The 26,647-nt window shown below is 46.6% G+C and overlaps 1 protein-coding gene across 2 annotated transcripts in view; it reads left to right on the forward strand.

Annotated features, from left to right (window-relative positions):
- The window catches only part of EPB41L5 (erythrocyte membrane protein band 4.1 like 5), a 71,737-nt gene that overhangs the window by 31,814 nt on the left and 13,276 nt on the right, over positions 1-26,647 (forward strand). For both annotated transcript variants that reach the window (XR_001482375.1, XM_015406992.1), the window contains exons 4-10: positions 4,871-4,949; positions 6,113-6,157; positions 7,590-7,642; positions 16,684-16,804; positions 18,440-18,527; positions 20,483-20,571; positions 24,377-24,446. Coding sequence is in view for 1 of the 2 variants with exons in the window: in XM_015406992.1 (XP_015262478.1) it covers positions 4,871-4,949; positions 6,113-6,157; positions 7,590-7,642; positions 16,684-16,804; positions 18,440-18,527; positions 20,483-20,571; positions 24,377-24,446 (545 nt within the window). In the remaining variant the exon portion in view is untranslated. The remainder of the gene's footprint in view (positions 1-4,870; positions 4,950-6,112; positions 6,158-7,589; positions 7,643-16,683; positions 16,805-18,439; positions 18,528-20,482; positions 20,572-24,376; positions 24,447-26,647) is intronic.

The raw sequence follows: 26,647 nt of genomic DNA on the forward strand, positions 1-26,647 counted from the left end.
TCAGCAGGAGGTCTTCCACAAGCTCCTGCCCAAGGTGCTATGGATTCTGGAGATTTTGAGGGGCAGCGGGGACCAGGAGGACTCGGACACTAATGTGCAGGAAGGTTCCTCCAGATTTTTGCCCACAAAGGGAGCCCTCCCCCCACTAGGGATCCCTTTCTTTGGCAGCCTTTCACAGAATGGTCAAGGCTGAATGGGAGGCCCCGGCCAAACCCAAGACAAACCACCCCATCATCATCAAGCTTTACTCAGGGGTGGCCATGGTGGCGAGGTGGTTCAAACTTCCTAAGGTAGATGATCCTGCCGCTAAGCTGTGCTCATCTTCAGTCCTGCCAGTGGACGCAGAGGGGTTGCCGAGGAACCTATGTGGTAGGAGGATCTAATGGTCCTTGCGCAAAGACTTTGAGGCAGTGACCACGTCTCTTCGGACCTCCGCCGCTTGTTCCCTCTTTGCTAGGGCTACCTACACCTGATGGAAAGACCTGGTGGCAATGGAAAGAGATGTGCCCAAGGAAGTAAAAGACAGCTTGTAGAAGATTGCATTGGCCACAGCCTTTGCAGCAGATGCCTCCCTGGATGCCATCTAGCTTTCAGGTAGGTCCATGGCAGCTAGTGTCACTGTCAGGAGGAACACTTGGCTCCACAACTGAGAGGTGGACCCCTCTGCTCAAGCCAAGGGGGCCAGCATCCCATTCAAGGAGACACACCTGTTTGGGAAGGCATGGACAAATACTTGATAGCGGACAAGGACAAGAAGGACTCCCTTCCATTCCGTAAGAAGGAACACAAACCTAAGTGACCTTTCGGGAGCCCAGGCGGGCCTCTGGTTCCAGACAAGTCAGACCCAACAAAGGGAAATGGCAGTCCCAAGAAATCAGGGAGCAGGAATCCTTCCTTTAGCAGGCCAGCAACACAGCCTGCTAAAGGGGGTAAACAGAGCCTGTCAGCCTGACTACCATGGACCCCAGGGCCACAGGGGATAGGTGGTTGGCTCCAGGGCTTTATTGAGCAATGGAGGGTCACAGTGGGTGACCAGTGGGTGTTGGACACGATAGTTCTCTGGAACTCACTGCGTCTCCTCCAAACCATTTTGTATAGGTCCCAAGGAAGAAACGTCCTCTGGATCACCAACTGCTCGATGGGGCTATACAGTACCTTCTCAACATTGGGGCAATAGAGCCGGTACCAAGGGGTCAGGAGGCCTCAGGAGTTGATTCAGTTCTTTTTGTGGTGCCAAAAATGAATGAGGACATCAGGTTTATCCTGGACGTCAAGTGGCTGAACCGACAGATAAAGAAGAAACAGTTCAGGATGGAGACTGTGAAATCAATCATGTTGGCCATTCAGAGAGAGGAGTTCCTGGTCTCCATATATCTCCCAGAGGCTTATCTGCACATCCCAATCCAAGAAGTCCATTGGAAGTACCTTTAGTTTGCCTACAATGGGTATCAATTTCAGTATTGGGCCCTTTCCTTTGGGCTCAAGTCGGCCCCCAGGAAGCATTTTTTCTCTGGGTCAGTTTGGCCAGGGATCCTGGAGGGGTGTTTTTTTTTGGTCATCTTCTGGTCACTGGGGTTGGGGGGAGGTATTTGTGAATTCTCTGCATTGTGCAGGGGGTTGGACTAGATGACTCTGGAGGTACCTTCCAACTCTATGATTCTATGACCTGCTAATCAGGTCTGCTTCTCTCCAGAGGGGGGGAGAAGGTGTAGGGCAGATGGTTGCCTGTCTCTAGAACCACGGCTTCATCATCAGGGAGAAGAGAAACCTGGAACCCTCATGTTGCATACTGCACTTGGTGGTGGTGATAGATACGGGGATGGACAGGGTCTTCTTATCATGTGAGCAGCAAGAGAGGATCCTAGCAACAGTGCAGGAGTTTATGGACAAGCCACAGGGAGACCTCATGGTGCTTGTGCACCTCCTGGGGATGATGGTGTCCTGCCAGGAAATGGTGCAGTGGCCATGCCTTCACCTCTGACTGCTGCAACAGTTCCTCCTTCCTTTCCAATACCAGATAGCCAGCAGGCGGACCCGAAAGGTTTGGCTGACACAAGCCTTGATCCAAGCGCTCCAGTGGTAGGTGGACCCTTCCCACTTAGAGGAGGGGTCACCTCTGAGGGAACTACCAAGGGTGATTTTTACCTCGGATGCCAGCCTATGGGGGACCCACTCCCAGGGTTGAATGGCCCAGGGAACTCAGAGCCATCAGGTGAGGGGCACAGGCCCTTCAGAACCTCCTGGAGGGTCAGCAGCACATCTTGATCCACATGGACAACCTGACAGCAAAGTCATATCTGAACTGATGGGGGGGGGAATCGCAATACGGCTGCTGCAATGGACAAAGACCCACATGAAGTCACTGAAGGCAGTGCGCATAGCATGGCTCTCTAACAGTGTGGCAGACTAGCTCAGCAGGAGGGCACTGGACCAAGCCAAATGAATGCTGAACAGGGAGACCTTCCTGCAGGTACATTGCAGGTTTGGGGAGATGGAGATGGACCTCTTCACCTTGAAGGAAAATCACCAGCTACCAAGGTTTTACATGAAAATGAGGTCGACAAAGGCAGTGGTGGTAGATGTCCTGAATGGCAACTGGCCGGACCGGCTGTTGTACACCTTCCCTCCAATGCAGATCATTCAGCAAGTGATACAGAAGATTATAGATCAACAGGCTGAGATTGTCCTGATAGTGCCCTTCTGGCTGCGATGGACCTGGTTTCAGGACCTATTGAGGCTCTCAACCATGTATCTGTGGAGACTACTGCCAAAGGGGGGATCTGCTTCCATGGCCCAAATTGCTAAGCCTCACATCTTGGAGGTTGAGCTGTCAATGTTCAATGTTATCTGGATAGGGTCATTGACATTTTGGTGGCCTCGAGGAAGGAGTCCACCTATAGGGTCTACAGTAATTCTTTAAACATTGTTGTGTACAGAGGGCGCTAGAACCACTTAGGGCCAGAGTGGGGGAGGTCTTCACCTTCCTCCCGGCTGGCTTGGGCAAGGGCCTCAGCATCAGTACGCTCAGGAGACAGGTTGTGGCCATCTCAGCAGCTAGGCGAACAGAGAAAGGGAAGCCCCTATCTCAGCATCCCCACGTGAAGAGGTTCCTCAGAGGGACTGCCCTGATTAACCCCCCTCAGGCTCATCATTTTCCTACCTGGAAGCTGAATGTGGTGCTATCCACTCTGACCAGACCTCCCTTTGAGCCCATGGCAACATCTCCTCTAAAGGAGCTCACCTTTAAAACGACATTCCTGGTAGGCATCACTTTGGCTAGAGGGGTATCGAAGTTCAGAGCCCTCTCATCCAACAAGGAGCTGTGTGTCTTTCATTCTGACAGGGTGGTACTCTGCCCAGACCAGGCCTTCATCCCAAAGGTCAACTCTGTCTTTCACAGGACAGAGGAGGTAGTTCTTCCCTCCTTTTATCCTAATCCCAAGCATGCTAGGGAGAAGGAGTGTCACTGTCTGGATGTCAAGAGGGCCTTAAGCTTTTATCTAGACAGAACTAAGCTCATTCATAGGACAGATTCCCTAATTGTGTCCTTTCATAAGTCATCCTTAGGGCACAAGGTTCTCTATGTCTACCATTAGCAGGTGGGAGAAAGGCTGCGTCATATCGGCCTACAAGACGGCAGGGCTAGAACTAGCACCTGGCATGACAGCACACTCTTTCACAAGAGCAGCTACCTCGGCAGCGTATAGGTCCTTTCCTTCTCTGGAAGTTATCTGTAAGGCTGCCACCTGGAAGTCAGTACACTTCTTCACCAGGCCCTATAGGATAGACAGGTGGGCTTCAGCTGAGGCTGCCTTTGGCAGGAGGGTGCTGCAGCAGATTGTCTCCATCTAGGCACCGTCTTGCCCCCCCCAGGGACGTAGTGTTTTTGTAGGTCCAACTTGTAGTGACCAACCCGCCCCAGGACCACTGGACAACAAAGATTTATCTCAATTACTGTGAATCTTCCTTCTCAGTGGTTTGTGGCTGGGTTGGTTGATCCCACCTGAGGGTTCTCAATCTGTTGGTATCTGGGCAGGGAGATGGCATGCAAGAAGAGACAGGGCAGGTGACCTTGTTTTCACCTTCAGGTTTTTCTGTCAGTCTCGGAAGGATGCCCAGAAGGGCCTCGGAAGGCTATCAATTAATGGACATCCCGGGGGTGGATGTTGAGGAATCGGTCTAGCCACATTACTTCGGGTCCTAGAAGGGACTACAGTGATTGGTGGTTGGAACCGAAGGTGGGTAGAGGGAGAGAGTTGTTGGTTTGTTTCCTTTCTTGGCTTTAGAATGATACTGGAACCAGGAGGAAGAAGCCCCCTCCCCCTATAGGAATCGCAGACAAAGACAAGGTGACCCTGCTGGAACAGAGGGAAGAGCTTTTCCCATTCGTAGCAACTGACCCACCACCACCACCACCAAGAAGGAAGATTCACAGTAAGTGAGATAAATCTCCATTTGACTCTGAATTCAGTAGTGTGTGCTGATGCCCATGGCAAATACTCCCAAGATTATAAAGGTATAAAGAGTTTCCAAGGATTTCACTGGATGCACAGCCAAGATAAATTGATTTTCCATTCATGGAGAGTGCCTTGCAATATTGGGACTAAACTAGAGTGATCTGTTCTTGCACACGCAAATAAACTTAATGTGATATGACTGTTGAGTAGGCTTCCTAAGATTCTACCGCAAGTTCTGCAGTAGGGGAAAACCTCGACAGCAAGCAGAGACAAGCACAAGGGAAACGGTGTCATATGATCCAAGCCATCATGGTTAGGTCAATTATCATAATGTTGTGAGTATAATTACTAAAGAAAGTATCTGCCGAAAAATTACTTTGCTGCCAATAACCCAAATACATTTTTTTTTATAGTTGGTCCACCCTACTGTCTCCATCTTCGTGTAAAGTTTTATTCCTCTGAGCCAAATAACTTGCGTGAAGAACTCACAAGGTACATAGAGTGCATATCTTTCCACATCACGGCACGGAAAGGAAACCAAAAAATCTGCTATAAGCCGTGGCAGAAAGCAGAATTGGCATAATAATAAATAAATTGGCATAATAATAAATCATTACTATTCATTGTATCCTGTTCTTGTGATTTTATTATATTGTCTAGCAGGGCATTGTGTGGCTTGGATCCAGCATAGCGTTACCAAGGATGGAAGGATTTCTGCTCTTAGTGTGGCTTTCTCACCTTTGTCCTCCCTCTGTAGCCTGAATTCGTGCCCCCCACCCCCCAATACATGGAACAGGAGCCCCTCAGGAACAGCATTTCAGGCTGCTGTGTGAGAGAATTTGCTCTCCATGGTCTGAAATCTTTCTACCCATGGAAGAGCTTCCCTGGATCTGAGCCTGTGCCTTGTATTAGTTTTGTATACTTCGTATTGTTCTGCTTTGTGAGCTGCCTTGAACAGGTCTGTGGAGAGGCAGCACATTTAGTTTCCAATTTATTAAGGGGCTGCAAAACATGTGTTTATAGTACTGCATCTAGTAGGTTCCTCTGAATCTGCGTGTCACCTCTATAATTGTTTCATCTATAAATAAACAAAACTTCCAGTCATCATGTACCGTCCCTGAAGGACATGGCCAGGGGTGATTTGCAAATGGTCCGCCAAGCGTCTGATTCTGGCAGTCCAGTAAATATTGTTTTGGGGGGTTTCAGTGACACGGTGGTTCTTTGGGATGAGGGTTCTGGACCGGAACCTGTAATGCTCTCACACTGTCCATCTGCTTCAGACTTTGCCTTGTATTAATAATCATAACTAGATCAATTCATGAAATGCTTTTTGAGGAAATTTTGCAGATTGGGTGTTAACACTTTCCAACCGTTTTGGAAATTCCTCCTTTTTTATTTTGAAAATGTGTAATGGGATCTTAAGACAAGCTACAAAATGAAATTCTTTTAACAAGAATTTCATCCTCTTACTGTGGAATGCATTGCTCTTTGTTTCTGTGCCCCAAAGTGAGACACCAGAGCGCAACAGCTGATCATTCTAGATCGTTCAAGTATCAGGTTAATATTTTAAAGTTCATATTAAGAGCGACTGCCTAGCCGTAGGGCTGGCCATGTGAACTGATGGCTTTGTTCTTGCTCTTTCTTCCTGTAAACAGGTATTTATTTGTCCTTCAGCTAAGACAAGACATTCTGAATGGCAAGTAAGTACTGCTGATAATTCTTCTAAGTATATGGCTTATTTCCATCAATGTGTGCTGCAAATACAAAAACATAGAGAGGACATGTATCAGTCACCAAAATACAGGATACACAAAATACTCATTCAGCTTTGTGCAAGTGTGCAGTTTTAATAATTGCCGATAGTCATAAATAACCGTGTGTGTGTGGTTTGCTCAGACTTGGGGCTGGATCCAGTGCAACATGAGGGCAATCACAGGCAAGGATATTTCCTGCTGTTTCCCTTGAGACCTCGTAGACTGATCAAAAATGGACGCTGGAAGTCGTGGGACCCTCAGTGACAAAAAGCCATGCATCCCCTGGTGCCTCAGTGAAGAGGGTGAAGCAGATCTCAGGTTCCCTTTTCCACTATCTTTTCCACCTTTGATGCAAAAGCAAGGTGGTGACTATCTTGCCCAGCTCCTGTTTGTCAGTGCAGCTCTCTTGTCCGGCCAGGCCAAGTGGCTCTTATCAGTATAGGTCCAATGACTTCTGGTAGCCAGCTTTTCAGAAATTTCAGTTCCTGGGAGAAGAGAGAAGTAGCAAAGATCCATGTCCGTGAGCACCTTCCACAACTGCTTTGCTGGATCCAGCTGTGGTATTCATAAGCCCCACAGTTATTCTTCTTGGCTTCCTAAATGTTGCCATAATGTATTTTCATTACCCAGTTACAGAGAATACTCAGCTTCCTACAGGGCTATAAAATGTTTGTGAAGGGCAGCCTTTTGGATGGGGATGTATCGTTTTGTGTGCTACTTGCTTTGTGTTAACTATGTTAGTTTCTTCTGCATCTTGAATTGGAGCTTATTAATCATGTGCCTGAGCAAGATACCTGTAGAACCGGTCGTCAGACTTGTCTGACAACTGACTTGTCAGAATTTTTCTTCGCTCAGTTAATATATGGCAGTCCGTGCAGTCTTAAAACTTCCATGATTCTAAACTTTATATAATTCGCAGATTGTTTTTAAATGCTGTTTTAATATTTTAATTAACTGTTTATTATTGCCTCTGTGTTGCCGAATGGCCTAGCTCAGGGGTGGCCACACTGCAGCTTGGGAGCCACATGGGGCTTTTTCACGCAGTCTAATTTAATGTTTATAAAAAGCAAATTTGCCTATTTTTCCGTAAAAACATGTGTGTAATATTCATGTCTTGCGGTTCTCAAACATCTGACGTTTATTCTATGTGGCTGTTACGTTAAGCGAGTTTGGCCACCCCTGGCCTAGCTATTGTTGTGATCTGCCGTGAAGCCTATTCATGGGAAGGGCAGACTATAAATCTGAATAAATAAATGAAAATAGTGGTGCTTCTTTAGACATACTTAGGAATCACTTATCACTACCGTGCTGCCTCTTCCAAATCCTTAGCATACTTTTATTTTCTAAATTGCCTGGGTTTTTTCTTCCTCTGTTACAGGTTGGAATGCCCATTTGAAACAGCTGTGCAGTTGTCAGCTTACATGTTACAGGGTGAGTGGGTTGAAGGGAATGGTGTGGGTGTAGTGCTAGAAGCCAAAGATCATTTCAGATCTGACTGGTTTCCTATAGAGACAGTGCTTAGGGGAAAAACCATATGTACAGTTTCATAGTCATTGTGTGTCCCTATGATGGGAAGTTGTAGTTGGCTGTAGATTCCCATCATATGATCATGGCATGAGAAAGAAGTGGGGGGCTGGCAGGATCACTAAGGCGTTACTGCTGGGGCAGGCTCCCTCGTGGCTTTAAGCATCCTGCAACTGCTGCTGCACCTGACAGACAACCGCCTGTTAGGTGTAGGATGTGGGGGGAGTGTGTTGGAAGCCATCCCACTTCCTCTCCTACACCTGGCAGGCAGCTGCCTGTCCAGTGTAGGAGGGGGAGGAGTATTCGAAGCCACTGTGGAGCTGGGGCTGCACCTGACAGACAACCGCCTGTTAGGTGTAGGAGGTGGGGGGAATGTGTTGGAAGCCACCCCACGTCCTCTCCTACACCTGGCAGGCAGCTACCTGTCCAGTGTAGGAGGGGAAGGGGGGAGGAGTATTCGAAGCCACTGTGGAGCTGGGGCTGCACCTGACAGACAACCGCCTGTTAGGTGTAGGAGGTGGGGGGAGTGTGTTCAAAGCCACCCCACCTCCTCTCCTACACCTGGCAGGCAGCTGCCTGTCCAGTGTAGGAGGGGGAGGAGTATTCGAAGCCACTGTGGAGCTGGGGCTGCACCTGACAGACAACCGCCTGTTAGGTGTAGGAGGTGGGGGGAGTGTGTTCAAAGCCACCCCACCTCCTCTCCTACACCTGGCAGGCAGCTGCCTGTCCAGTGTAGGAGGGGAAGGGGGGAGGAGTATTAGAAGCCACTGTGGAGGTGGGGCTGCACCTGACAGACAACTGTCTGTTAGGTGTAGGAGTTGGGGGCAGTGTGTTGGAAGCCATCAGAGAGGCTGGGCCAGCAGCTTTGCTTCACCTCATAGGTGGTTGTTGGCCACTCCTGATTTCCTCAACTGTCATTAACTCTCTGCAGTCCCCTGTAACTGTTGGGGTTTTTTAGAAGAAGAAGAAGAAGAGATTGGATTTATACCCCGCCCTTCACTTGGAGTCTCAGTCAGAGCGGCTTACAAACTCCTTTCCCTTCCCCTCCCCACAACAGACCCTGTGAGGTGGGTGGGGCTGAGTGAACTCTGACAGAAACTGCTCTTTTTCAAGGACAGCTGTGCCAGAGCTTGTGACTGACCCAAGGTCACATCAGCAGGTGCAAGTGGAGGAGTGGGGAATCAAACCCGGTTCTCCCAGATTAGAGTCCACGCACTTAACCACTGCACCAAACTGGCTCTCAGAACACTGAGCTCTGCAGCTGACCAATCAGAGAGTGGGGGGTTCAGAGAGGCAGCTGCCTAGCAGCTGCATACCCTGTTTCCCCGAAAATAAGACCTACCCAAAAAATAAGCCCTAGCAGGATTTCTATGCATTTGTGGTATAAGCCCTAGTGTGTCTTCTTGAGAAAAAATAAATATAAGACAGTGTCTTATTTTCGGGGAAACACGGTAGGAATCAATGGGGGAGCACATTTTCCCCATTTTGACCCACTTAGGGGTCGAATTTCTAAAAATCCCTTCTTAGTGAGCATCTACGCCACGGTAGGAGTGCTCTCCCCGATTTTGGTGTCTCTAGGTCCAGGGGTTTGGCTTGGGCGTTGATTTTACGGGGAGGGGACTTTCGTTTATTTATATAGATGTTGCAGTTTTGCTCATCAAGGATGAAGGTTCTTTATTGAGAGATGGGATCAGGTACTCAGAAGAATGTTACCTGCATATAATTACAGCTGTTGCTCTGAAACTGACAAATAGAATCATAGAATCACCGAGTGTCATCTAGTCCATGTAGGTCATCTAGTCCAGCCCCCTCCTCAATGCAGGATCAGCCTGCTGTATCAAAAGACAGCAGAAGTGAAGTTGGAAATAAATAAGCACAAAGGAGAAAATGAGCTTAAAAGGAGCACTTCTTCTTTTCTGCCGATGTCTTTGTGACAACACAGTTTCCCCCCACCTTTTTATCATAAGGCTACAAATCTAATTACAAATTTTAAATCCTAAAATTGAGATAATTTACAGGCTATAGATTTGTGCTTGTACAGGCAGCTTTTTCTAGCTATTTTTGTTGGCTGTTATGCTTGGCATTATTTACTTTATGTAAAAGAGCAGTTTGCTGAAGTGACCATCATTCAAATGCCAGTGAAAACAGATGTAAGAAAGCAAAGTTGGTACTAGGAAAGTGTGTCTGCAGAGGGCATTAGAGAGATCAGTCACCACTGTATAAGAAGTCTGTACCACTGGCCTAATCTCGAAAGAAAGAGCCACGCAGAGCACATCGGGCCTCAGAAGGCGACCTCAGACTGTAAGCAGCTTCATATGGAAGTAGACTGTCCTTCACTGGTCTCGAGGTATTTTGAGCATTATTAGTTGAAGCCAGCACTTTGGATTATACCCAGAAGCTTATGGGAAGTCTGTGGTAGTGCCCTTACCACTAGTGACATGGGTTCACTTTGGAAATTCCCACTCATTAGTTGCATTTCTATATTCTGAATGCATTTATTTAGAAAACGTATATGCTGCCTCTCCAGAGAGCCTGCTTGAGGCAACTCACAAAATAAGACATGATTAAATCCTGTACATTCACATATTATTTAAAATACAGGAATTTTATGAACACTGGTCAAAAGCAAGCCCACAAGCAATGCATTGAAGTAATCTAAGATGCCATAATATGAGGTTGTCATGGAGCTACTTGTCTAAGAAGACTGGAGGGAGCATGTTTTGCATGAGGTGCTGCATACTCTGGTACACTGAAATTTCAATTGTATTAGCTTTCACCTATTTTCCATACTGCTTCACTCTCAGATAGGAGTTGCCTGTGGATTGGTGTGATAGGAATTTTATAAAGGAAGTCTCTGAACTCACTCCTAGTATCTCTGGTGCTTCCAATAATCCCTATAGCCTCCTTAGATCAGTCATAATGGCATTTAGACAAATAAGTTGATTTTGAGCTTAACCGTGTACCAGTCTAGAGTATTTAAAATAACACTATTGTATTGATAAAAGGAGTTGAGAAGCGTCAAAGAACACAGGCAGTTGAGGACAATAAAACAAAAGGTCAAAGTATTTCTAGCTCTACGATGATTTCTAGCTCTAGCTCTTTTCTCTAGCTCTACGATGATGGATCATGTAGAGCTGGATCCGAATTTTAAATGTTATTAGGTTAAGTTGATGGACAATAGTTTCCGCAAAAATGAAGTAAACCTGACGTTTCTCCTAGGCACTAAAAACCATTTTTCAAAGGGGTGCTAGGTGAAAAGGCTTTGGCTTTTTGGTTTGGATCCTGTTGTATAGTTCCTGTTCCAGCTTCTCTCTGGCCATTGCAAAGGCTTTGTTCTGCTACAGTGCTTGCTTCCTTTGCTGCTAGAACTTCTGTGTGTTGCAAGATCAGTGATTTTCAAGGAGCCCTTATGGACACAGAAGTGCTGATGAAGAGTCTAGGGGTGATCCTGGATACCTGGCTTTCTGTGGAGGTGCAGGTCACTCACTGCTGTTGCTACGTCTGCCTTTTACAGTCTTCGGCAGATCAAGCCACTGGTTCCTTATCTCTCCTCCCAGGACTTGGCTTCCAGGTTAGATTACTGTAACTCTTCTATGCAGGCTTACCCTTGAGTGTGATCTGGAAACTCCAGCTACTACAAAATGCGTTGGCGCGCCTGCTGACTGCGACACATTCAGCCGGTCCTACGCTGATTGTACTGGCTACCAATTGAGTACCAGATCCACTTCAAAGTGGTGGTACTAACCTTCAAAGCCCTGTGCGGCTTGGGACCAACGTATCTAAGACACTGTCTATCCCCGTATGTCCCCTGGAGAGCCCTGCACTCAGGTGATAAACATTTGCTGGTTGTCCCCGGCCCAAAGGACGTCTGCTTAGCTTCGACCAGGGACAGGGCCTTTTGTGCCGTGGCCCCTGCCTGGTGGAACATGGTCCCGCTTGAGACCAGGGCCTCGCGGGACCAATCATCTGGCCTCCCTTGCTGAAACTGCCTTATTGCATCTGCCCACATAAGCAAGATGGTATTGTTGCTTCTCCGGGTACTCTTGCTGTCATCTATTCAGCACTGCTGAAACCCTATAGATTAATGTATAACAGGCCATCTTTTAACAGTGGATTTGAGTGAATTACTGTTATAATGGTTTTAATGATTGGTAAAGTATTTGTTGTTTCCCGCCCTGAGCCCGCTTGCAGGAAGGGTGGGATATAGATCAAACAAAGAGGAAGCAAGTGCCACAGCAGAGGAAAGGGACTGCATGAGGGGAATTATGTCACAAGATCCGAGCCTTGGAGTCCCACCACCTTCTGGAAGCTTTTGTATTGGTAGTTCAGTTGGCTTCCAGGAGAGCTAAACTCATTTAAGAGGCTAGGATTAGCCAGTACTCTCATGGTCAGGTGGTCTGTGACTACTTGCTTTGGAAATAGATTTCATCATGAAATTAAAAGACGCCTGCTCCTTGGGAGGAAAGCAATGGCAAACCTTGACAGCATGATAAAAAGTAGAGACATCACCCTGCCAACAAAATTCCGTATGGTCAAAGCAATGGTATTCCCAGTAGTACTGTATGGCTGCGAGAGTTGGACTATAAGGAAGGCCGAGCGCCGAAGAATAGATTCTTTTGAATTATGGTGCTGGAGAAGACTCTTGAGAGTCCTCTGGACTGCAAGGAGATCAAATCAGTCAAACCTAAAAGAAATCAACCCTGACTGTTCCCTGGAAGGCCAGATACTGAAGCTGAAGCTCAAATACTTTGGTCACCAAATGAGACGGGAGCACTCACAGGAGAAGACCCTGATGCTGGGAAAGTTTGAAGGTCAAAGAAGAAGGGGACGGCAAAGGATGATATGGTTGGACAGTGTTATTAAGGGAAGAAACATGAAATTGAGCAAACTCCAGAGCACGACGGAAGACAGGAGGGCCCGGCATGATATGGTCCATGGGGTCGCAAAGAGTCGGACTCGAGTGAGCGACTGAACAACAACAAAGATTAAAAGATCTTGCAGCTGATAAAATAAGAGAAGGGATAATCTTCATTTTCCTTGAAATCCACATTTACAGGACATGTTTACAAAGCAAAGATTTGTCACTTTGCACCTATGGATTGGTGGATGCAGGATGGATATAGATAACTTAATTGTATGAAATTAATTAAGAAAGGTCTTTGCTGTCACATACTCACAGGCTGTACACATCTACCAATCTATAGTAAAGCTGTAAGACACAAATGATTTCTTCAGTGAGTTCTGGGCCATAACATCCAGAGGCTCTGATAAATTAAAGTACTTGAGCTTGTCCTGCCTACTATTCTTTGTCTTGCGCCCTAAAGATCTATTTCATGTTCATCCTTCCAAATGCTAGTAAAGCTAATGAGCCCTGGTCTTGTGGGGTTCTAACCACTGTGCTGTTCATTCATTTGCTACTACCAAGCCAAGGCTGGACTTGGATTGTTATTTTTTTCTTGTTCAAAATGTTGTGTGTAAATTTAAATTAGATTATTTCTGTATGCTTAGAGGTGAAGATAGAGTACAAGAAACAAATCCCTGCTTTAGATATGGTAAGGAGGCAATGAGACACTCAAGGTTATGGGCACAGGGTTTCCCCCCCAAATGGTACATCTGATCCTCTAGAGAAGAGTCGTTCCATATGGGGTAGCCATGTTAGTCTGTAGTGATAAAATAAAGCTGGAATCCAGTAGCACTTTAAGACTCACAAAATTTATTCCAGAGTAAGCATTCGTGAGTTAGAGCTCACTTTGAGTAAGATGCAAAGTAAGAAGCCTCATATATTAGGTAGCACACAGGCATGAGAAAAGAAATGAACTTGCTTGGCTTTCCTGCACTGCTGCATACAACACGTAAAGTTAAGCTGTAGTTGGTGAAGAGAAAATAGGCATAGATATCGGCTTGGCTCCTGCCTAAAATTTCTAGAGGCACAATGAGTCCATTTTCACTGATTCACTTCTCCCATAGGAGACCTCTGATTTCCTGTCAAGCTGTTTTTAGACGCCCCTCTTGCCCAGGAACAGCGTTTCAAGGAATATTGTGGGCTCCCACGAGAGGGAGGAATGCCCCATATACCTGCAGAAATTCTAGATAGGATCCAAGGTGCAAGTGGAGAGCCAGTTTGGTGTAGTGGTTAAGTGTGCGGACTCTAATCTGGGAGAACCGGGTTGGATTCCCCACTCCTCCGCTTGCACCTGCTGATGTGACCTTGGGTCAGTCACAAGCTCTGGCACAGCTGTCCTTGAAAAAGAGCAGTTTGTGTCAGAGCTCCCTCAACCCCACCCACCTCACAGGGTGTCTGTTGTGGGGAGGGGGAGGGAAAGGAGTTTGTAAGCCGCTCTGAGACTCCGAGTGAAGGGCGGGGTATAAATCCAATCTCTTCTTCTTCTTCTTCTTCTTCTTCTTCTGATTGCAGGTAGGTAGTGGTGAGATGGAGAGAGAGCCTAATTTCCCAGCTGGGGCTTCAGGAAAGATTTAAAGATCTTCTTGCCTTACCATCTGGCCACCAGAGCTGAGATGGCCCTAGATTTTTCATACAAATACGGACAACAGCAAATGCAGTACTCAAAACTTCAGACTTTGTGTCTAACTTTGTAGATGTTGTTTAAATCAGCTCGAACCCAAGCTAGCTTTGACAGCAGTCCTCTAAATCAGGCAGGCAGCATCGTGGAGTAAATTGCAGATTTAGAAACCTCCTTTGTGGCAGATTGAAAAGCTCATGAAAATGCTACTTAGAAGTTTTTAGAATAAGCAAATTGGTATTCAAGACACAAGATGTGTATTAAGGTATTTATGTGGCATGAAACTGAATGATTTTTTTTATTCAATAAGCCATTTCTTTCCCTGACCTGAATTTTTTTCTCTTATGGTATAAACTCATTTTTAAGGGGTTCCCCCCCCCCCATTTGGGCTTTCATTAGTTGGTGTGTGGGTATCCAGCAGAAGGTGACAGGAAAACAAATAACCATTCAGAAACAAAAATGTGTCTTTTATGCTGTTAGCAATACTGAAGGGGAAATGCGTATCTTTTCAAGCTCTTGCAAAATTATTCGTCTTCACAAAGGAAGAGCTAGCAAAAAATCTAAGCAGTATGCAGTGCTTTCAGCAGCCAGCCACAGTAAATGTACAGCATAGGGTTGCCAGGACCCCCCCGGCCACTGGCAGGGGATGGGGGGTAGGGTTGCCAGATTCAGGTTGGAAAATTCCTGGAGGTTTGGGGGTGGAGCCTGGAGAGGACAGGGACAATGCAATAGAGTCCCACCCTCTAAAGCATCAGTGTTCTTCAGGGGAACTGATCTTTGTAGTCTGGAGAAGAAGTGTGATTCTGGGGGATCCCCAGGCCTCACCTGGAGGCTGGCATCCATAGTACATCACTTGATTTACACAAAACGTGATGGCTTGCTGCTGAATAAATGAACTGATTTCACTGCAAAACATTTATTTGCTTGCTGTGTGGAAGAGCTGTCCTGAATATTCTCCTAGTGATTCTCTTGCTGAATATTACAGTTTAGCTGGGATGGGATTAATAAAAACAACACCAAAACAGCTTTTTAAAATTCTGTTTGCCATTGATTCCCATGTCAGGTGATAACCTCAGTGCCATGTTACCCTTCTGCTTATTGTTGCTTACTCTGAAATAAAAAAACTCTCTTTTTTCTCTCCCTTTCCAAAAACCTTGTTTGAAAAACAGCATTCATTCCTGGCTTGCATTGCCAGTTTGAAGTGGAAGCCCAAATCCTTGGTTGCATTGAGAGGCTACAAACCTGATTTGTTGCCATGTTTATGTACTCCCTTTCTTTTACATGTGGAGAATAATGGAAAGCCTTCTGGTTTCTGAAGCCATCACCCCCAGTGTTGACATCCAAATGCAAGCACCCAGGCAAATTGGAGGATTCCCCCTGCCCCCCCCTCCCCACAAACCTGGAGCAGTTTGAAGGCTTCTGAAAGCAGGAAGCTTTCACTTTCCTGCATTTATTTATTTAATTTGATGATTTGTATGGCGCCCTCCCCACAAGCGGGCTCAGGGTGGGTTCCATCATCGAATTCACAGTACAACAAATTGACAGTTAAAATATATCTAAAAACCTACCTAAAAACAGTAATCAATAAAAGACCGGTGACTCAACAGATTTCAACAAGAAGCAGTTTGTTCCCAGGTGGCCATTCGGATCTGAGGTCACTGGAGGGGAGGCCAGTCAGCATGTGGGAACCTGCTGCCTCAGCTGAAAGCCTGGTGGAAGAGCTCTGTCTTGCAGGCCCTGCGGAACTGTAATAGGTCCTGCAGGGCCCTGATTTCTGATGGGAGCTCATTCCCCCAGGTAGGGGCCGGGGCCGAAAAAGCCCTGGCCCTCATTGAGGCAAGTTGGACATCCCTGGGGCTGGGAACCCCTAGGAGGTGTTGATTGATAGATCATAAGTTCCTGTGGGGCTCATATGGGGAGCAGAGAAGGAGCAAATGCAAGCACATGAGTGATATAGCAACACGCTAGATTCATGCCTGTCCCAGACACCCACCTGTTTTTGATGTCTGAATCCAGCCATAATGGGAAAAAATGCCTTCTCAGTTCACATGTGAGCTGATTGAAAACTCCCTGAGTTGCCAGCTAAAATTTTGTGCACCCTTGCTTCCTAAGACAGCTTAGAGGGAACTCTGTTCCTAGGGCTTAGGATCTTGTGATGCCTTTATTAAAGATTTAATGTTAAAGTAGCTTGATATCAAGTATGAGGATGTTCTTGTCTTACATATTTAGTGTAAAATAATAAAAATAAAATCACTTGATGCTGACATTCGTACTTCTGAAAAAAAGCTGGGGGGTGGGAAATCAGCATCTAGAACACTTGAAGTGAAATATTGTATCATTGTAGATCATTTGGATTCTGCCCCGTTCCAATCAGTTAATTAGAAAATGCTTCCCTTTCCGGAATTCTTGAAATATTTCTCTTTGCAGCTGAACTTGGCGACTATGACCCGGCTGAGCACATCCCAGACATCGTGTCAGAGTTCAGGTTTGTGCCTCAGCAGACTGAAGAGATGGAACTGGCCATCTTTGAGAAGTGGAAGGAATACAGGTAACAAACACCCAAATAATGACATGAAACCATCTGAATCCTTTCCATTTATTCTGTGCATTCAGAATAGATATTGCTGTTCTGGGGAAAGGTTTTCTATCCCTGCTGGTACCTGCCTGAGTACTGTTGTTCTATTTATGTAGTGATAAATGAGATTATGTATTTCAAAATATGTGTGTCCTACAGTTTGTCCTAACCTAAGGAAACATATTAGGTAAAACGTTGTAATCACTGGTTGAAATGGCAAGAGTTATGTGGAGGAAATATGACTTCTCCTCTGGCACAATTTGTGTGGCTAGATAAGTGGCAGCTGGAGCAATGCATTTATTGGGTTTGCTTTAATTTTATCACCAGTGATTGGTCTTCAGAAGCCACTGTGGGCCTGTAGAATCCAAAATACATGATAGCTTGGAGGGTGTGTGTGTCTTCCTCAGCTTAGAGACTGTGTATGTGTAAGCTGCCTTTCCCCAGTTCTTACCAACTGCAGCAACTTCCACTATAGCTAAGATTGGGTGTTAAGTTGTCCAAACAATACTGTATGCCATCTGGATACCTACAGCGCCGGTGGCATCTCTACTTGGCAAACTCTCTAAGGTTCCACATACTAATTTTGTAATGAAATACTTTCCCATCCTGGCATTTCAAGGGAAAAGGTTCAGATGTGGTCATGGGGCATAAGAGAGCCAGTTTGGTGTAGTGGTTAACAGTGGTGAACTCTAATCTGGGAGAACTGGGTTTGATTCCCCACTCCTCCACTTGAAGCCAGCTGGGTGACCTTGGGTCAGTCACAATTCTCTCAGCCCCCCCTCCCAAAATCTGACTCACCATTTAAAAAAAGAGCTAGAGTTCCAGGCTGCCAGATGATCTTTGGATCTTCTGGATATACTACACCCACTGCCATGTGACAATTAATTAATTAATGGGGCACAAGTAAAATTGAGCTTGGAGACCAGCATTATTTGGTTGTGTCTGCTGACCAGGCCCGTAACTACAGTGGGGCATCTCGGGGTTGCCACCCCATCCCCAACTTACCACCCAGGCCTCCCAACTCCTTAAATGTTTATTTATTTTTATTTTTTTCACCGAGCTGTCATCCTGCCCTGCGAGTGCCAGCAAGCCTAGCAGCTGGTAGGGTAGGACCTTGTGGGTAGGACATAGCTGGGCCAGGGGCTGGGTGGAGAGCACCACCACTGTTGCCGCCACCACCACCGAGGAGCTCACAGCCTCTCCACCATCGTCACGGCCTCCTAGTTGTCTCGGCCCCACAGTAGGGTAGGCCAGTGAGGCTAAAATCCTAAACAATCCGCCAGGAAAGTGGAGTGGGGAGGCCACTTCCTTCCTGCCTGGAGTGTGCAGGTAGGGAATCAGCCTTTATTCTCATGCGTGCAAAACAGCATCAGCTCCTCCCTCCCGAGTGAGTCAAGGGCTATCCTGGGGCCGGTTTCCTCATGGGGGGGGGTGCGTGTGCAGGGGTGTGTGCAGGGCCCCCCCACTTTTTTAAATGCCCCCAAAGAAACAAAATCCGGGCTATGCCCCTGCTACAGACCCATGAAGATTTTCTCTTTGGTTCTCCGTCTAGTCTTAGTTTTCTCTCATGACATCTGCAACTTCTTTGTTTCATAACCTAAACTTCAGGGGACAAACACCAGCCCAGGCAGAAACAAATTTTTTGAACAAAGCAAAATGGCTGGAAATGTATGGCGTAGACATGCATATAGTTAAGGTAAGTGTTTGAAGTCCCAACTTTTTGTGGAATGATTATATTTTTTAATGTAGCGTTAATACTAATTACAAAAAATGAAATAGAAAGAAAACAATACAGTTAAGCCTGCAGGCTGTATACATGATGCTATATGGGATCAGTTTCTCATACAGCCCATAGAAGGCAGCTTCCATGACATGCAGTACAATCCTAAACAGACTTTCACCTTTCTAAGCCCACTGACTACAGTGGACTTAGAAAGGTGTAATTCTGTTTAGGATTGCAGTTGAAATCCTACTGCTTATGGGCCCAGCTGCTGTATCAGGCAAACAGACTTCACAGCAGTGTATTCAGTACAATTGGAATCGCTGACCCTATTTGAAAGCTATGGAAATGGAAATAAACTGCGATTCCATATTACTTGAAGACACATTCTGATGAAATTGGTAAAAAACTTCTTCCAACAAATGTGACTAGGACCTGGGTGACAACTCAGTGAAGCGCATAAAGAGTAGAAGCTCCCGATCTATAATAATTGTAAGGCCAATGTCTCATGTTGCTGTAGTGTGCATTGTGTGTGTGTGTTTTTAATATATTTTTAAAACAGCTCAGAGCAACAAACAATATATTCTGCAAGATCCAGAATTCTGCTTGTGGAACATGACTCTTTCCTTAGCCTGCTTACATGTCCCTGTGCCCATTCTAAGTCACTCTTGAGGGCCGGATGATCCTTGGGAATGGTATAAGTAGGCTTGCCAAGTCCCCCCGGGGGTGGGGAAACCCCCGCCCCAGAGGTCCATTCCCCGCCGCTGGCGGATCGGGCCCCGGGGGGAACCCCACCCCCAAAGTACGTGGCGTGCACGTCACCTGGAAGTAACGCGACCACACCGGGCACGCTGGGGGCGGGGCCACGGTCATCCGAGGGAAAACAGGAAAACCTCTGTGGTTCCCCCTCTGATGGTCGTGGCCCCGCCCCCAGCGTGCCCAGCATGATCACGTCACTTTCAGGTGACGTGGTTGCGGTGCGCGCGCTCCAGGAAAGAGCCGGGAGTCCCCCGCTCCAGCGAAAGGTAATACTTGGCAACCCGAGGTATAAGATATGGTGTAGGGTGCTGGAGAAGTAGAGAGAATTCACAGAACTCTTGAGTCCTGGCCATGACATCCATTAGGCATGCAGAATGTCCCAGGTTCAATTCCCCAGCATTCCAGTTAAAAAGATCAAGTAGCAGATGATGTGGAAGACCTCCGCCTGAAACTCTGAAAAGCTGCTGCTGGTCTGAGACTTAGTAGACCAGTGTAGGGTTGCCAAATCCTCTTACCCCTCTCAGCGGGGGAGCGTCGCCGCGGTCCAGGAATCGCTTGGACGCGCGCGCGCACCGGCAGCACGTCGCCGGAAGTGACGGGCGACGTGCTGACGTTGGGGGCGTGGCTGAGCTCGTCGGAGGGGAAAACCGCAGCTTGGGGGGCGGGGTTCCCCCCGGGCCGGAATTCCCCTGCGCCGGAAATCGGGCCGCGGAAGCGGGGGATTCCCCGCCCCCCGGCCCGATTTGGCAACCCTAGACCAGTGGTCCCATCCAGTATAAAGAAGCAACATATTTTCATTTGCTTGTCCGACTGGAAGTGCCTTTTGTTTGCACAATTTAAGGGGGCTGGCTCCATCATAAACAATTCAAAGTACAAAAATAAACTTCATAAAAACTATGATTACTCTGTCTTTTACGTAAGAGATAGTTCACTAGAACAGAATATATGCATAGTAGCAGAGTTTTAGACAGTTAATGATGCTGTAGCAAGATTAGAATATATGCATAATAGCAGGGTTTGTCTAATTGAGATATGTAACAATGCTGTAGCAAGATTAACTGCTCGGTCTTGACAATAAATGAAAGTATATTTAAACCAAAGGTAAAGTGTACCAGCATGAATTCGCACCTGTGGGGATATTCTGACTTAATATGTTAATTGCTGTCAATTAGGCAAGAGATGGTAATGATTATAGCCTTGGACTAACACCCACAGGAGTTCTTGTATTTGAAGGAGAAACCAAGATTGGCTTGTTCTTCTGGTAAGTTGGATCATTCATAATCCCTTTAGAGTCTACAGTCTAGCTCTTTTTAAGGACACCTAAACCATTTGAAATCCAAGCAAACATTATTCAATGCTGGTAATAAGAGATGGGCATGAACCAACTTATGAACCAAATTTTGTGACGAACCAGACCAGTTCATTGTTTTGTGAACCATGAGTCATGCAATCACGTTGTTTGCAAACCACCTACGAACCGCCATGTTTTTTGTGGCCGTTTGTTCGGTTCATAAGCAGGTTCTCTGTAAATGCCTTCCCTTCACTCACTGAGTCATGCTGCAGCGACGGCACACCTCAGTGCGTGAAGGGAAGACATTTAAAGAGACCTGCATGCCTTCCCTTCGCTTGCTGAGGCATGCCACGATGGCAGCACGCTGCAGCAAATGAAGGGATGTAGGTCTCTTTAAATGCCTTCCCTTCCCATGCTGAGGTGTGGCAGCAGCACGCCTCAGCGAGAGGAGGGAAGGCATTTAAAGAGACCTGCATGCCTTCCCTTCACTCACTGAGGTGTGCCACCACCATGGCGCACCTCATTGAGTGAAGAGAAGTCATGTCGGTCTTTTTAAATGCTCTCCTTCCGCTCGGTGAGTTGTGCCGCAGTGGCAGTACGTCTCAGCGAGTGAGGGGAAGGCATGCAGGTCTCTTTAAATGTCCTCTTATCACTCGGTGAGGTGTACTGGGGCAGCGGCGCAACTCCGTGAGTGAAGGGAAGGCATGTAGGTCTCTTTAAATGCCCTCCCTTCACTTGCTGAGGCATACTGCAGCAGCATTTGAAAATGCCCCCCCCCCCTTCCGCGGAAGCTTCCCCTAAATCATGAACCACCATTTTCCTGGTTCATGCCCGTCACTACTGGCAATCTCTGATACGTGCCTCCTCCACCAACAACACTATCCTTGGTGGGAGGAGGCAAAGTTCTTAGAAGTGAAGTGTTCGGTTTGAGTCTTTTGTAAAATTCGTGACTGTTGTGTTAGAATGCTTATTTGGGTATGATGATTCGTATTATATTGGAATTGATATGAAGTAACTTGCATGATCAGGGTGGTAGGGCCATTTTTTCCCCCGGCTTCCCCTCAAAGCACCAGATGAGTAAAATATATGATAAACAATACTTTGCTGAAATATGGTTTAGTTCCTTACTTAGTGTGACACTGTTCAGAGCCAAAGTGAAGTTTAGTTTCCGGGAACCATCTAGGAAAGCAATATAGTTGAATCAGATGCAAACATCCAAAATTAAAATTAAATTGATTGTCATTCTGTTGAAACTGTTGATGCATCCACCTGTGTGTTTGACAAGATACTATTCGTTAACTTGTAGTTTTTGTATATTTTAACTTGCATCACAAGATAATGTATGGATCTCCTTTGTGGTCTCTGTGCATCATACCTGTGGGAAAGGGTGCCTGTGCCTGACCCCATTGGTAACTTTAACAAGCCCTAAATCCTTCTTTCTCATGTTCCACCCCGAGGTACACACGGGGCTCCAACACGCATGCCCACAGGGGTGGAGCCCAGGTCTCCTGCTAGTTCTCTTCTGACCACTGTACCGAGCAGTCACTCTTCGTCCTGATCGGTAAACGTCTTCTCAAATCATGAGATCAACCTTATTCCTTTGACTACTTTTCTTTCTTACTATCAACTTCTTAAAAAAAAAAAGAACAGTAGGAAGACCCTGCTTTGTCCAATGTCCAATGTCTCTCCCCCCCCCTTCAGCCCTAACCCATCGCATGGCCTATGGAAAAACTTTGGGATTTCTTCAAATGCTGTAAAAATTGTGGGAGTAAACTCTCCCCCACAGACGGACACTCTCTGTGCCTTCTTTGCCTGGGGGAAGGCCACCATACCGACTCGCTTGTCAATTGTGCCAAGTTCTCCAGACCGATAAAAACCGGGCTGTCAGACTTCAAGCAGCACTGGTTGAGTTGGCTCTTTCACTTACACCAATGGCCACTCCTGCACACCAAGATGGACCCGAGTCGACACCAGGACCCTTGATGTTGACCCACTCGACCGCCCTCTTGGCCTTGGGAGAAATCGGCACCGACCGCTTGACTTTGAAGCGCTCAGGCTCTGCATCGAGATCGAACCCCTCAACACCTGCAAGGAAACACAGGGAGGGTAAAAGCGACAAGGTGGACAAGACTTCTAAGTCAAAGTCAGGACCAAAGCCATAGCCTAACAGTCCCCAACATGGCTCTTCTACTCTGTCGCTCGATGCCCCGATTGGGCGATTGTCACTGGCATCAAAGCTTACTACAGAGGCGCCGCCTCTCTGTTTCATAGACTCCCTAGTACACATCAATTCCTTGTTGCAGCCACTGCCTATGCTCTTCTCAGAATCAGAGGTGGATGAAGTTGACTTGACTCAGAGATCATCATGCCGCTCCTTGTCCAGTGACTCCTCTAGCATGAGCAGCGCCCACATCTGACCTGTCAGTACCAAGGATCATCGGGATTGATGCCCAATTGACCAATTTGGTGTCATGGTTAAGTGTGCAGACTATAATCTGGGAGAACCGGTTTTGATTCCCCACTCCTCCACTTGCAGCTGCTGGATGGCCTTGGGCAAGCCATAGTTCTGTCAGAGCTGTCCTTCAAAGGGCAGTTCTTGAAAGAGGTCTCTCAGATCCACCTACGACGCAGGGTGTCTGTGATGCCTCCCTTTGGGGCTGGGGCGTCTGCATGAGGGACCTCTGTGTGGGTGCCAGATGGGACCCTCAATACCAACACTGCCACATAAACTACTTGGAACTCCTTGCTGTCAGACTTGCCATCCAGTCATTCCATGTCCTCATACAGGGGAAGGTGGTATCTGTATTTATAGACAATGCCACTACCCTCAGCCGTGTGAATCAGCAGGGAGGCACGGTGTCCAGAAGCCTCTGCTCCCTAGGGTTAGACTTTTGGCTCACATGTATTGATTTGGGGAACTTTCCTGTTAGCCACACACTTATCGGGTGTTCAGAATACCTGGGTGGACAATTTGAGCAGAGGAGGGGCTTCTCTATATAAATGGAAACTCAACAAGGAATATCTACTCCCCATGTTTGAACGTTGGGGATTTCCAGACTTGGACATTTTTGCAATGCAGGAGAATCGAGAATGCCACTTCTTCTGCAGCAGAGGGGGAATGGACCCCCTCTCCCTGGGGAATGGACTCCTTTATCCATGGAGTGACCACTTCATTTTCTATTTCCCTCATTGCCCCCATGACCAGAGTGGTGGACAAACTGCTGAGGGAGAGGCCGAACTGTATTCTGATCATGCCATGGTGGCTCAGACTGGAGTGGCTTCCAGTGCTCCTGCAGCTGTATCACTTCCCTCCTGCCCAGGACCTCTTACTCACTGCAGGGGGATGTGTATTCCATCGCAATGTGACTCACCTGAAACTCACAGCTTGGCAGCTCTCCCTCAGCCTTTCTTTGACTGAGTGACATACTTAATAGTAGGAAACTGTCCACTAGACAGTCCTGTGCTTACAAATGGGCAAAATTCATCAGGTTTGTCATGCTTCCCCACTCCCCACCGGAGAATGCTGTGTGTGCCTTGGGCGCGGAGCAAGGGAAAGAAGGATTATGGGCTTGTTAAAATTACTGATGGGGTCAGGCGCCCTTTCCAACAGGTGTGAATGCACAGATGACCACTTGAAGATCATCAGTTACAGGTAAGTAACCTGTTTTGTCTTAGTACATAAGCAGAATATAGCAAGGGCTGTTTACAGTAAAGTACAAACATATGACTGGTTTTGTTTCTCCCCCCCCCCCCCCCCCCCCTCCCAACTGCACAGGCCGAAGATAACCAGGCTGGACTTCAAGAAGAATAAATTAACATTGGTGGTGGTTGAAGATGATGAACAGGTAGAAGAAAAGACCTTCCTGTTTTACCATGTTTTAGAAAGGAATAATGGCTATCAAAATGTGCTCATAGTTCTGTTGTTGTCATTGAATTGGCTCCAAAGGTGTCCTTCCATAGATGGAAGAAGATTCTTCTGTCAACAGATGCATCTTTAAATGCATTCCAGAAAGCTTAATCATGCCCAAAGTACCGTATTTGTTTGTCTAAATGGGTTCTTAATTGGATAAAACACCGCTCAAGCAATAAGAAAACTTTTTTGTGGTGCAGTGCTAAATGTGTATGTATATATCCCCTGAGGTGCCTATGTGGACATGCCTGAACGCACACTTTTATTAGGATGTATAGGCATACCTTGAAAGCCGTCAGAGGTTTGGGCTCTAATGCGTCTAAGAAACTATTGCACCACCTTCATGTCTTGTAATCAGTATGGAATGTGCTTTATACCTACTTGGTTTCTTTGTACAAAATTGTAGTGGCTTCCTCACAATTATGGAACATCTTCCTTACAGTTTGTCCCAAAAATGTATGTTTCTGTGAAGCTTAAAACTTTCTGTTTAGATTGGATAACATAAATTAAGTCTGCATTAGAAGGGCTCGTTTATAAATATGTTTTTGCCAGCTTATCATACATATATGGATTTTTTAAAAGTATTTTCCTAAGTCCTAGAGATGGGGCAGTGTTGGGTGACTAAATAGATGTGTCTGTGATAGAATGCAGCCAAAGTTAAGTGCTGATTTCAGTAGAGAGATTTAAGCACATGTTCAAATAGCCAAGCAAATGTTTACTGAGTGGCTGAATATAATTCCCTGCTACCTCTTAGTTTCAGAGCTGTCTGCCAGAAGGTAATCTTAAGGTCCCACCTGTTAAGGAGTTTATCTTTAGATTAGCTGTAACATTTATTCAGTCAAGCAATAGTTTGGTGGCTCAGTATCTCTCTCTAGTGCTCAAGGCAAAGGGAACATGTTATGAGCGGACCTTGTATTCCTAAATGGCTAAAATTGTTTCTTTAACTTATGCTTGGTATTGTCTATCTTTTCTATTATGATTGCATAATAATTATGATTGCATCACGTTGAAGGCGTGGCCCCGATCGTCGGAGGGAAAACCATAGAGTTTTCCCTTCGACGATCGGGCCACGCTCCCAACGTGATTGACGTGGTTGTGTCACCTCCGGTGACGCAGCCACACTGCACTTCAGGGGGCGGAGTTCCCCCCGGGGCCCGATTCTGCGGCGGCGGGAATCGGGCCTCCGAAGTGGGGGTTTACCCACCCCCACTTGGCAGCCCTAGTATTAATATAACGCATGATTAATATATGTATGACTTGATGATGTGTGGTACATCCAGTCTTGTTTGAATGACAGCCTCAACCTCTGTGATGCTTGAACGATGATTGTAGCAAAAGCTTTTTTCCATTGATAGGCCGTACAAATGCAAACGACATATAAAGTAGGAGTGCTGGGTTGCCAAAATGTACACCTGTGTGAAAGATTGAGTTCAATTTGTTGTGTTCTTTTCTTGTAAATTACATTAACTTATCTTGTGGGCCAAAAAGCAGGCCTCACAATTAAGCAGTTTGGTGTACCGCACACCCTGCTGCCCACCTGTCTCTCTGCCTGAGGTAGTGGAGGTGGTCTCAGGCATAGTGTTGAGGACTCTTGGACTGATTTTCTTGGGGGACTTCAACATCCATTTCAAGTCTACCTTGTTGGGACTGGATCAGTATTTTATCGTCTCCATGAAAACTGTGGGCCGGTCTCGGATAATTACGGACCCTCACACTGTGTAGATCACACTCTTGGTGTTCTGTTCTGAACAAGAAGAAGGTGATCTGAAGGTGGGGGAATTGATTATGGTCCCCTTGTCATTGCTCCATGTTTGCCTCAACCTCCACTAGCCACTCAGAAACCACATTCCTGCATGAAGCCGTAGCAGCCGGGCAACTGCCTCTCATGTACAAGGGAGGCAGTAACTTTAACTAAATTTTCCCTTTTACCCCAGCTTTCATGAGCGGTAGATGTGGCAGTCCACTCTGCAAGTTGCGACCGCTTCTGGGGTGAAATTAAAGCAGTCATAAAATTAACAGTGGCGACGTTTTGACGTGATTTGGTGGAGACTGGGAAGCAGGGCCGTAGCCAGGAATTTTCAGGAGGCACTGGGCACTAATTAAGTTAAAATGAACTAAATAAACACAACTCTGGAA

Source organism: Gekko japonicus, unplaced genomic scaffold (assembly GCF_001447785.1).
Source record: "Gekko japonicus isolate JY-2015 unplaced genomic scaffold, Gekko_japonicus_V1.1 scaffold1847, whole genome shotgun sequence".
NCBI lineage: Eukaryota > Metazoa > Chordata > Lepidosauria > Squamata > Gekkonidae > Gekko > Gekko japonicus.